The sequence below is a fragment of the Elaeis guineensis genome, chromosome 2 (assembly GCF_000442705.2).
Source record: "Elaeis guineensis isolate ETL-2024a chromosome 2, EG11, whole genome shotgun sequence".
NCBI lineage: Eukaryota > Viridiplantae > Streptophyta > Magnoliopsida > Arecales > Arecaceae > Elaeis > Elaeis guineensis.
Genome location: NC_025994.2, coordinates 88,965,890 through 88,978,474, shown reverse-complemented (window position 1 = coordinate 88,978,474; position 12,585 = coordinate 88,965,890). Strand labels below are relative to the sequence as shown.

General features: G+C 45.6%; 1 protein-coding gene across 1 annotated transcript; it reads right to left on the bottom strand.

Moving 5' to 3' along the window:
* Window positions 1-3,314: 3,314 nt before the first annotated feature.
* On the bottom strand, window positions 3,315-4,304 carry LOC105054494 (oxalate oxidase 1). The gene has a single exon (XM_010936023.4). It carries the CDS (start codon window positions 4,287-4,289, stop codon window positions 3,576-3,578), a length of 714 nt encoding a protein of 237 aa, XP_010934325.2. The 5' UTR covers window positions 4,290-4,304; the 3' UTR covers window positions 3,315-3,575.
* Between the last annotated feature and the right edge of the window lie 8,281 nt (window positions 4,305-12,585).

The following is a 12,585-nucleotide window of genomic DNA, read 5'->3' as shown; positions in this document are numbered from 1 at the left end:
AGTATGAAATGCTACGGTTAGAGTTCTTTTTTTTTTTTTATTGAGACGAGATAGAGTTCTCTCTCTGATACCCAAACTTTCAACATTCACCTCTAAGGAGAATTTGCAGCTATATAAGAATTAATAAGATACTATAAGAACGTTTGTTTCAATGCTTTCGTCCTTCATATAGTACTGTAAGCCACCTGCCAATAAAAAAGGTACGCGTAATTCATGAGCAGATGGGTTTTGAGTCATAATAGATCAAGTCATATAAGGATAACTATCAAAATTATCCACAATTGTTTTAGAAGTGTTCTATGGAGTATTGCATGGCATGCAGTATAACGAGGGCAATCATGGAGACATTTCTCAAACACATGCTCAAGAAATTTAGGTTGGATTTGGCATGGGTGAGAATTTTCAACCTGCAAACAAATTCAAGTGTTCAACGCTTCACTTTAAATTTCTTTCAAAAATGATCCATATATATGATCTGAGCATGAGGTCATGGCGAGTTTTGTGAGGAGAGGTCATCAAGCTCTAGTCCCATAGATGTGCATCCTCCCATCATGCGTTTGTTTCCTTCGTGGCTTTGCTAGGATTTACAGTTTTTAAACAAGCATAACCATGGCAATGGATTAATAAATTTTTGATGCTTCACAATTCTATCCTCCAGGATTTGATCCCATATGCATGCTTTTGATCACAAGCGGCCATCCATCATAACATAAAACATTAACATCCACTTCAATCATATTGATATTCTTATTTTGACTTTGTCCAGCAGTGCATCATACTTAAAATTAATTGCATTCTTTTATCCTTAACTTCCACCTGCAGGTTATTCCATCTTCATTTCCTGGTGCATTAGTATTATACTGATGGATGTGTTCTTGCTTACTGAAAAAGGGAGATGTGCTCTTGGGTCAATTCTAGGCCTAGCCAGAAGGAATGCAGCATTTTAGATTTTTAATCTTTGACAGAAGATTTTAGATTTATTTTAATGAAAAATGCGGTATCTGAATTTTTGTCCGAACTCTTCTGTTCCTTCTATGACATGCGTGACATTATTTGACGCTTTTAAATTGGATTGTTAAATGTAAACTATGGGGTATCCATCAACTATATCATGTATCATTATGATCATCAATATCGTTGATAAAACAAATCAATGTGACGTCTTGGTGAGTAGTTGAATGTTCCTACTACTCTCCAATTTATCAAAAAAGAAAAAAAAAACTCAGTATAATGTCTTTTTCTTTAAAATGTAAAAAGAAAAAAGAAAAAAAACCCAAGGTATCCATTTATGATGGACATTATTTGATGCTTTTAAGTTTGATTGTGTATGGGTTGTTCAATGTAAATTATGGGGTATCCATCAACTATATCATGTATCACTATGATCATCATCGCTGATGAAACAAATCAATGTGACGTCTTGATGAGTAGTTGGATGTTCCTACTACTCTTCAATTCATCAAAAAAAGAAAAAAAAAAAAAAAAAAACTCAGTGTGATATCTTCTTCTTAAAAATAAAAAAATAAAAAAAAACTCAAGGTATCCATTTGTGATGGACATTATTTGATGCTTTTAAGTTTGATTGTGTATGGATTGTTAAATATAAATTATAGGATATCCACCAACTATATCATGTATCACTATGATCATCATCGCTAGTGAAACAACTCAGTGTGATGTCTTGGTGAGTAGTTGGATATTCCTACTATTCTCCAATTCATCCAAAAAAAATAAAATAAAATAAAATCATGTCATGTCTTCTTCTTTAAAAAAGTAATAAAAAATCTCAGAATAATCTTTAAATTATGAGAACTTAAGTCTTAGACATTGACATAGGAAGTACTTTCGACCAGTGATAAAAGACTAATAAAAAGTCAACGAGAGTGGTTGAGGAAAATTGAGGATCTAGGAGAAATCTCTGCAAGATCGTTACGAGGTCAGCCCCAGGAGAGATGGGCATTTGCTAACTGGAGCCAAAAAGATGGGACGCTGAATATAATAAAATCTCTATTAAAGGTATTATGGAATGTAAAATGTAATATGATCTCACATGAGCTAATAAACTTTACCGTCATTCTGTTTTTTTCTTGGTAGAATTACCGTCATTCTTTTTAATAATGATATGATGACACAGTTTGCAACAAGATCACCGTGCTGAACCCACATCCATCAAGTAACCGAATGAGGGGCATATCCCTGGCTGGTGGGACCTCATACGTGTCAAACTTCAAATGGTTGTGGAAATAGTTGCTAGAAAATTTGGATGGTTGCATGCTTAAAATTTAAATTGTGGCTTGCTCCAGTGGTACCATCCCTTTTGCTTTCTCTTTTGTGATGCCCTGTACATTCTTCCTTGATTTAATAAAACAGGGGACGTTTCGAACTTGACCGCATCACAACAAAGAGGAAAAAAAAACTCTGCATGTGGCACAGTTATCTTTTTTTATATATATATAAATATCTGAAAACTGAAATTCTATTGATATTTTTCCATCAGATTTTAATTGATAATAAAAAATATATTTGGCTCTTTTTTTTTTTAATAATGAGGGATGATGATGTGGCCGGCAACGAGCAACGAGGGATGGGTTCAAAGAGAGCTCAACATCGAGCGAAAAGACAATTGAGGGAGTGGCAGAAGAAGAAAAAATGTGGATGAGATCGATAACACAGTCAACAACAAGAGATAAGTAGGTATTGGGTGAAGAGATAGCTAGTGAGACTCGAAAAGCTAAGATGATTGGTTGGAGTGGATAAGATTGAGAGCGAAATTGGAGGATAAAAAAAGAGATTAAAATGAGAAAAGTAAATACTACCTATTCTTGGAAGGGTCAAAAATAATTTTATTTTTTTAAGAAATAATAAAGGTTATTTAAAAAATATAAATAAAAATAGGATAACCAAATACATTTTCTATATTGAAATTCATATTCTTGTTTTTTTTTTTTGGTAATAAAAATTCATATTCTTGTTCAAAAAATAAACAATAGTACCAAACAGGCTGAGATAGTTGCATTTTGGAAATGGTTGCGACAGCCCTCATGTAATCTTTCATTTATATCCCAAGTAATAAGATTTTTTTTATTCTGACAGGCACAAGTAATAATAGTTGGTTCACCAAAAGCAATGTTCCTTCACTTCTCTGTCCCCCGTGCTGTCATAGGATATATAGTTCATGTTCCAAACTCTATTAATTCTTGTTTTCTAAGCAAACTCCATTGTATTCTTATGAAACAGAGGCGTTCAACATCCAGAAGAGGGGATAGAGAGGGGATAAAAAATTCATAACACACAACAAATTCTCAGTCAGCATATTACATCAGAAGATAATAAATTCATATATCCAAATACCCGTTTTTTCGATAGAAGTATCCAAATAATTGTTCGGTAACAATAGAAGGAATTCTTATGAGGCCATAAGGCAACAAAGTAATCCATGAGTACTTGATCTTCCAATAAAGAAGAGCAGGCAGCAACAAAGAACAACCTTCTTTGGCAATGAGAGGCTCCTGAAACCTTAACCACTGACAATTGCAGTATTCCACTGGAGAGGAGATCGATGAGGAAGTAGCTAGCTAGCTTCCAAATTTGGACTTTATTAGCTTAACAACCTGCTGATCAACCTGGAAAGCTTTGGCCAGCACCTCGCTCGGTATCGCCGGCTTCGATCCAAACAAAGCCAACGGAGCAACCACAGCCCCAGGCAACTGGCTGTTGAACACCGTGATCGCAAGTGCCTTCTTCTTCCCGACGTTATACTGGAAGTGAACGAGCCCCCTGGGGATCACAAAAATCTCACCAGCCTTCACAACTCTAGAGTAGAATACGTTGCTTGTGCTGACGAATCCCACAAGCAACCGACCCTTGGTGACGAGCACAAGTTCGGCGGAACGGGGGTGGGAGTGAGGGGGGTTGACACCTCCAGGGGCGAAGTCGACTCGGTTCATGGAGAGCCCAAGCGTGTTGAGGCCTGGGAAGCTGAGGACGTTTGCGGAGGTCAAGTTGGAGCTGAAAACGTTGTTCGTGTTGCCTTCTTTGGAAAGCACGGTGGAGAAGAAGTCGTCGGCGGCGACGCCGGAGGTTGGTTTGCAGGGGAATCCATCGACTGTAATGTCGCTGGCTCGAAGGTTGGCGACGCAGAAGTCCTGGAGGGGATCGGGGTCGGAGCGGCAGGGGGAGAGGAAGAAGTGGGCTGAGCAAAGGAGGAGGAGGAGGAGATGATGTGTTGCCATGGACTGGGTCTCCATGGATTGTTTGTTGGAGGTTTGGTGAGGCTGGAGGATGACCATTGTGGTATATAATCATGCAAATGCGTGCTTAATTATGGGTTTGATTTGAAGGGTTCAACTACTTTTTTGTTTGACAAAAATGTATGAGTGGTTACTTGTCACAACCATCACCAACAATCTTGTGACGTGAGCCCATTACAATGGTGTGGAAAATGCTTGCTTGGTTCTTCTTGTGAATGGTGTGAATGTGTGGGACTTGCCATATGCATTTTGTCTGCCTTGGAGTTTTGAAAATTTGGCTCCACCTTGAGTTACCTCATGGTGCCAAAGTCTCACCTAATCATAATTTGCAAATGAGAGTTTTGTTTATTAGCTATTATTTTTTGGGGAGAACTAGGATAAAAGGAAGCCCAACAGACATCGGCTGAAGGGTGAAACTTGAGCCTAGGCCCTTGGTATCAACCCTAATGATCCTAGCAACTACACTGTTGGCATCTTATGCCTAATAACTAAATATGTTGTAGTATGCATGTCATTTTTGTGATTTGGATAGATGATATAGTATCTGACTAATAATTTCGGTGCGGGAATGCCTTCCACTTTAGCATCCAGTGTTTTTCTTGATCATTGTATCCATCGTAGATTGCTCCATAAATATAATAAAAGATATGTTATTTTTTTTGTAAGCACAAAATTCAAAAAAAATTGGCTTGTATTATAATCTCTTTTTTTTTCGCATCTTCCTGTTCTTCAGTACAAAAGGAAGGTATTTTCAAGCAAATATCTCTTGTTCATGGTTAGTCTCTTACATTATTTCTACATTTCTCCCTCGCTTTCTTTCCTTCCTTCCATTTCTAAGGTTTGTTCCACTTTCTTAGCAACGGTAAGTAATAGTAAAAGTCAAGTGGCCTTATTATATCATTTGTCTCAAAACCCTTGGATTTTTTTTTTGCTGATGTGAGAGTTAGGGCTACCTAACTGGGTAGTTTGGCTCGAAACATTTTAAAATATTCCAAAAAATAGGATATTGATTTTAAACCATTAGCTTTACTTCGTTGCAGGAAAATAGAGGGACATAATGGTTCCTCTCTCACATTTACCTTGCTAGTGCCAAAAAATAGGGGCAACACGTACGTCAGATAGGTTAGGTTCATAATTCTAACATTGCATGACGTGCCTTATAACAAGGACAACCGTTTCATATTTTGATTTAGCTCAGTTTGTTAGTGTATAAATCTGTACATATTTGGTGATGCTGTCCTTTTTGTTTTAACATCTGTTTAGAGACAACCGTCCTGACTTTTCTGAAACATATGCTGAACAAATTTTAGGTTGGGTCTGGTATGGGTGTAAACTCTCGGCTCGGGCAAGACCTGCAAACAAGTGGAAGACTTCATATATGAGGGTGACAATGAGTTTTAGGTGGTGGAGTTGATCTGGCCCTCGCAAGTGATATGTGTACCTATCATGCATGCATTTTTTTCTTTCCTGGTTTGGATGTGTATTGCTTGAATCTTCTAGGCAAAGAACCATATATCATGGCAATAAGTTATTAAATTTTCCATGCTTCACAATTATATCCTGTAGGATGTGACCCCATGCTGTCCGACGGATATATAACAGCCATCCATCCTTCATATCATAGAGCATGAAGTTCACTCTCAATTATATTTATATCATTAGTTTGAGTCTATGATTTTGTCCAAATGCATGCCTACAAAATTATTTTCTTCCATATTTCCTGGAGTTTGTTTATGGTTATTCCATCTTCTTTCCAAATTAATGCGTTAGTATTTTATCGATGGATACATTTCATGTTATTATGTCAATTCTAAGATTGTGGATATCTTTTTTAGGACTTATTGGATGCACAAAAAAAAAAAATTTTCTTTAAAATATTATTTTTGAAAAATTGATTTCTTGAAATATGATATCTAAAAACTAGCGTTAATATGTTTGATTGACCATAAAAAAATAACTTATCACATAATGACATATATTTGATTGAGCATCCATTTTCATAAGAGAGCTGTGCAAAATATCTATTATATTTTTAAAAAATATAAAATTATACCTTTTTTTACTCCCAAATCGTAATATAATATTTATATAAATATAAATATAATATAAGTATAAAATAATATGATATTAGATGATATCAATTTATTATATTAATATAATAATATATTGATATTATATTATATTATATAAATATTAAAATAATATTAATATATTATAAACATTAAAATATCCATATGAATATAAATATAAATTTATTATATTATATATTAATATAAATAATAATATTAACATTATATTATATTAATATTAATATTAATAAAATATAAAATGATAATATTAAAAAAATATTTTTAGGATAAAAGAAGATCCCCAATTCCCATCCCGTGGGAATTCCAAAAGCCCATCTTCCCTGTGGATTGTTCTTTTCCATGAAATATGAGAATTCTTATTAGAAGAATTTTTTCAATATCTTTTTTTGCAAAACTCCAACCAAATAAGTGAAATTTTTCCTAGTTCACAAAAGTCATACTTTTTCCCCTCCAATTCCTATGAACCAAACGAGTCCTTAACGAAAAGATGTTGTTGGGGAATATCCGCCGACCGTTCGACCGATGGCCGGAGGGACCGACCAACCGACTGATGGTCCAACCGACTGACTGGCGGCCCGACCGACTGACGGCCCGACCGACTGACTGACGGCCGGACCGACCGATTGGCGGTCGGAGCGGCCGACTGACGGATGCCATCACCGGCTAGTTGTCGGCTCACGACCAACTGAGGATATGTCGGGCGCACTTTTCCCGACCGACTGAACCCAGAGATCCGATGGCCGACTCACGAAAGACTCACCGACCGACGGAGGGGCCCGACGCCATTCAGCTGGCCACCGACTTAGGGTCGGTCGGCTCCTCCCATCGTCGTACAGCCGTCAGACCTTGTCAGCACTGACAGCGACATGCGGCATGGCTATCTAGAGGCATTGTCCCGCCTAGGGCATTGTCAACCCTGGAGATTTGACGGCCACACGGCGACGTGACACTTTCACGGTGACTCTGACAGTCTACAGTGAGTTGACGGTTCCTCACTTGTCTGCGCCATTAATGACGGCGCCATACCGTGCTCCACTATATAAACCGGGGAAGGCAACAGTGCAAGGGATCCGCTCAATCACTCCCACTTCTCGACTTCGAAACGACAGGCTCGCTCCTCTCTCTCTCTCTCTCCCTCGATCGAGCTCTCTGTCTACATTACACTGTTGCCCAGTCACCTCTCTGACTTGACCGTCGGAGGGTCCCCGCCGGAGCCGCCTCCGGTCAGTGTGGACATCTCGTTTTTGCAGGTGCACGTTCCCCGGCGATCTGACGACGAGGCGATTGGCCGCAACAGATTGGCGCGCCAGGTAGGGGACACGATGACAAAGACAAGAGCTCAATGATCGAGAATCACTGGGTCGGCGAGGCGCTCTTCCCGCCGGGAAGAGGCCTCCCCGTCACCGCCGGTGGCGGAGCCCAGTTCTCCGTGCCCCGCAGTGACCACGGAGGAGCAGATTGCGGCCATCGTACGGCAGATGACCGTGCTGACGGACGCAGTCAAAAGCCTCCAGCAGCAACCGGCGGCCCGACCGATGCCCTCCAGGAGCAGCCGCCGACGACCGCGCCGATCCCTGTCGCCTCCATGCGAGCGCCCCCAACAGCGCCCCCACGGAGAAGAGGAGGGACGACCATGGCGCGACGACCGACGGTCCCAGCGGCCCTCTCCTTCCCCGTTGGAACGGGCAAGGAAGGAGAAACGGCCGCGCACGCCATCGGCCTCCCTCTCAGAATCTTCCGGAGACTCCACTCCTGGGGTCTCCCAGCATCGACGAGCGGACGACTACGAGCGCCGGTTCGAGGAGATCGACCGCTGACTCGCCCAGTTGCAGATGGACGGCCAGAGGTCTTCAAACGACGTCGACTTCCAGACCGCCCAACCTCTCTCCCGACTGGTCCTCGACGAGCCGATTCCCAGTCGGTTCAAAATGCCGCACGTGGAGCCCGCCGAACCAAGTAGGCCCCCGACCGATAGTCGGGCCTCGCCACCCCGACGAATCCAAAGGTCACCCCGGCAACAGACTCCGAGGCCGGCACGCCCCAGGTATGGCTCCTACACCCCTCTCTCCGCTCCTCATGCACAGATCCTAATGGAGATCGAGGGGGAGGAATACCTGCGACGGCCTCCGCCTCTGAAGGCAAAAGGCCTCGACCGTCGGAAGTACTGCCGATTTCATCGAAGTCACGGCCACGACACCGAGCGGTGCATCCAGCTGAAGGATGAGATCGAGGCTCTCATCCACCGGGGGTATCTCGGCAAATTTTGGAAGGGTCCGCCGACCCAACCAGTTGCTGATCGACGACCCCAGCCGACTGAAGAAGCGGCGAACAATCAGCCGACGGCCGGAGTCATCAACATGATCTCCAAGCGGCCGGGCCCGGGGACGTCTACGGGAGGGGAGCCGACGAAAAAGCCACGCCCGGATGACGTAATCACCTTTACGGAAGACGACGTTCGGGGCATCCAAACTCCCCACGACGATGCTGTTGTTGTATCGGCGATAATAGCAAATTATGATGTAAAATGAATTTTTGTTGATAATGGAAGTTCGACAAATGTTTTGTTTTACTCGACCTTCTCCCGAATACGACTGTCAACTGACCGACTTAAAAGGGTCTCTGTGCCCCTAATCGGCTTTGCCGGAGACGCTGTCACGACAGAGGGAGAAATTACCCTGCCCGTGACGGTCGGCACCGAACCACGACAAAGCACGGTCCACTTAACTTTCGCGGTCGTCCAAGTTCCATCGGCCTACAACGCCATACTTGGACGACCCGGACTGAACGCCCTCAAGGCGGTCGTCTCGACGTACCATCTCCTTGTTCAGTTCCCGACCAAAAACAAAATCGGGGAGATGCGCGGAGATCAACAGCTCGCCCGACGATGCTTCCAAATCTCCGCTCAAAGCGACGAGTCGAGGGGTTCTCTGACGATCGACAAGCTGGACCAACGGGAGGAGGAAGAACGAGGTTCGCCGGCTGAGCAACTCGAGGCGATCCCGATAGGAGGAAATCCCGACAGGAAAGTTTGGGTCGGGTCTCAATTGCCCAACACCAAACGACGCCGACTGACGAAGCTGCTGACGGCCAACGCCGACATATTTGCTTGGTCGGCAGCAGATATGTCGGGCATCCTCCCAGAAACCATAACCCACCGACTCAACATCGACCCGACGATGAGACCGGTGAGGCAGAAGAAAATGTCCTTCGCTCCAGAAAGGCAGAGGGCCATCGACGAAGAAGTAGACAAGCTACTCGAAGCAGGCTTCATCCGAGAATCCACGTATCCCGATTGGCTCGCCAATGTTGTCATGGTCAAAAAAGCCAACGAGAAGTGGAGGATCTGCATCAACTACACCGACCTCAACCGAGCCTGCCCAAAAGATAGCTTCCCGCTTCCCAAGATCGACCAGCTAGTGGATGCAACGTCCGGATTTCGACTGCTCAGCTTCATGGATGCCTTCGCCGGATACAACCAGATCCGGATGGCGCCTGAAGACGAGGAGCACACCGCGTTCGTGACTCCCAAGGGCCTCTACTGTTATCGGGTGATGCCCTTCGGACTGAAGAACGCCGGCGCCACCTACCAGCGACTCGTCAATAAGGTCTTCAAAGACCAGATCAGGCGCAACATGGAGGTATACGTGGACGACATGCTGGTGAAAAGTACGCAGATCCCAGACCATGTTCAGGATCTCGAGGAGACCTTTTGTACCCTTCGACGACACCGAATGAAGCTCAACCCGACCAAGTGTGATTTTGGGGTGACCTCAGGGAAGTTCCCCGGATTCCTCGTTTCTCAGAGAGGGATTGAGGCCAACCCTGAGAAAATAAAGGCAATCCTCGACATGCGTCATCCGAACACCAAGAAGGAGGTCCAACAGCTGAACGAAAAAATTGTCGCTCTTAGCCGATTCATTTCTCGATCAGCTGAAAGGTGCCTCCCGTTCTTCAAAACTTTGCGGCACGCAAATGAGTTTTCTTGGTCGGATGAGTGCCAACAGGCCTTCGAAGACCTGAAAAGGTACTTGGCTTCCCCACCGCTGCTCGTGAAGCTGCAGGTCGGGGAGATCCTGTATCTCTATTTGGCCACATCTTCTGAGGCGATCAGTTCGGTGCTCGTTCGAGAAAATGAGTGCCGAACCCATCAGCCTATCTACTACACCAGCAAGGTGCTCCACGGTGCAGAGGCCAGATACTCGGAGACGGAAAAGATGATTTTTGCCCTGACCGTCTCCGCGCAACGACTTCGTCCATACTTCCAGGCCCACGCCATAGTGGTGCTCACCAACCAGCCCCTGAGGACGATACTGCGCCGACCCGACACATCTGGATGACTCGCAAAGTGGGCAATGAAGCTCAGCGAGTTCGACATTCAGTACCGACCAAGGCCTGCCCTGAAAGCTCAGGTCTTGGCCGACTTCATCGCTGAATGCCCGACAACCGACCAAGGGTCGGGAGCTGAAGACCCAGGACGAGATGCGGTCTCTGAGCCAGACCCGATCTCCACCTGGGTACTCCACATCGACGGAGCCTCAAACGCTCAGGGAAGCGGGGCCGGGCTCCTGCTCACGAATTCGGATGGGGTGGTCACCGAGTACGCCCTCCGGTTCGACTTCAAGGCCTCCAACAATCAAGCCGAATACGAGGCACTCCTCGTCGGCTTGAGGATGGCAAGGGAGCTGGGCATCGACGGCCTCCGGGCATTCTCCGACTCTCAGCTGATCGTAGGGCAGGTCAAGGGTGAATTCGAGGCGCGGGATCCAACCATGATCAAGTACCTTCAGAAAGTGAAGGACCTTGTGGCACGCCTCAAGTATTTCGAAATTTTCCACATCCCAAGGTCAGAGAACGCCCGCGCCGACGCACTCGCCAGACTGGCGACTTCGGCCTTCGACTCTTTGGGTCGGACGTTCGTGAAAAACCTCGAGCAGCCGAGCATTGATCGGGTCGAAGAAGTACAGCAGCTAATGTCCGAACCAAGTTGGATGGACCCGATCGTTCGGTATCTGACTGACGGGACCAGCCCCGAAGATCCCGCGGAGGCCAAGCGGCTCCGATGGTCGGCCTCTCAATATGTGATCATGGACGGCCGACTCTACAAAAGGTCGTTCTCCCTCCCTTTGCTTAGGTGTTTGGGGCCGACCGACGCCGACTACGCTCTCCGAGAGGTTCACGAAGGAATTTGCGGGAACCACTTGGGGGGCAAGTCCCTAGCCTTCAAGGTCCTGCGACAAGGCTACTACTGGCCCACCATGAAAAATGATGCGGCCGAGCTGGTCCGGAGGTGTGAACCTTGTCAAAAGTATGCCAACATTCAACACCAACCGGCCAGCCGAATTGCTCCCATTGTCGCTCCATGGCCCTTCGCCCGGTGGGGGGTCGATATTCTCGGCCCTTTCCCTCCAGCGTCGGGTCAGAGGAAGTTCATCGTCGTCGCCATCGACTACTTCACGAAGTGGGTCGAGGACGAGCCCTTGGCGCAGATCACCGAGCGGAAGATGGAGGACTTTATCCAAAAATCCATCATCTTCAGGTTTGGATTGCCGCACACCATCGTCACCGACAATGGACGGCAATTCGACAACCAGGATTTCAGAGACTTCTGCGCCAGGTTCCACATAACGCACCGACTGACTTCAGTCGGACACCCACAGTCCAACGGTGAGGTTGAGGTGACCAACCGGACCTTGCTCCATGGACTCAAGGCCCGACTGAATGAAGCCAAAGGTCTCTGGGTCGACGAGCTGGGCTCCGTTCTGTGGGCTTACCAAACGACCCCCCGCGTCCCGACCGGGGAGTCGCCGTTCAGCTTGGCCTACGGGACAGAAGCGATGATCCCGCTCGAGATCGGACTGTCATCTTCAAGGGTCGAGCGGTATTAGGAGCCGGACAACTCCGAGGGTCGGAGGGCCGACCTGGACCTCTTCCCCGAACTACGAGACGAGGCTCAAATTTGAATGGCTTCATACCGACAGAGGGTCGCCCGGTATTACAACGCCAAGGTCCGACCAAAGCTCTTCAGGCTTGGTGACTTGGTCTTGAGGAAGGCAGAGGTCTCGAAGCCCTTGGATCAGGGGAAGTTGGCTCCAAACTGGGAAGGGCCCTACAAGGTTGCAGACACCTACGGGCCAAGAGCCTATCGACTGGAGACCCTTGAGGGGAAACCCATTCTCCGAACTTGGAACGCCGACAACTTGAAGCTGTATTACCAGTGAATTTTATAATTCAATAGTCGGAATACA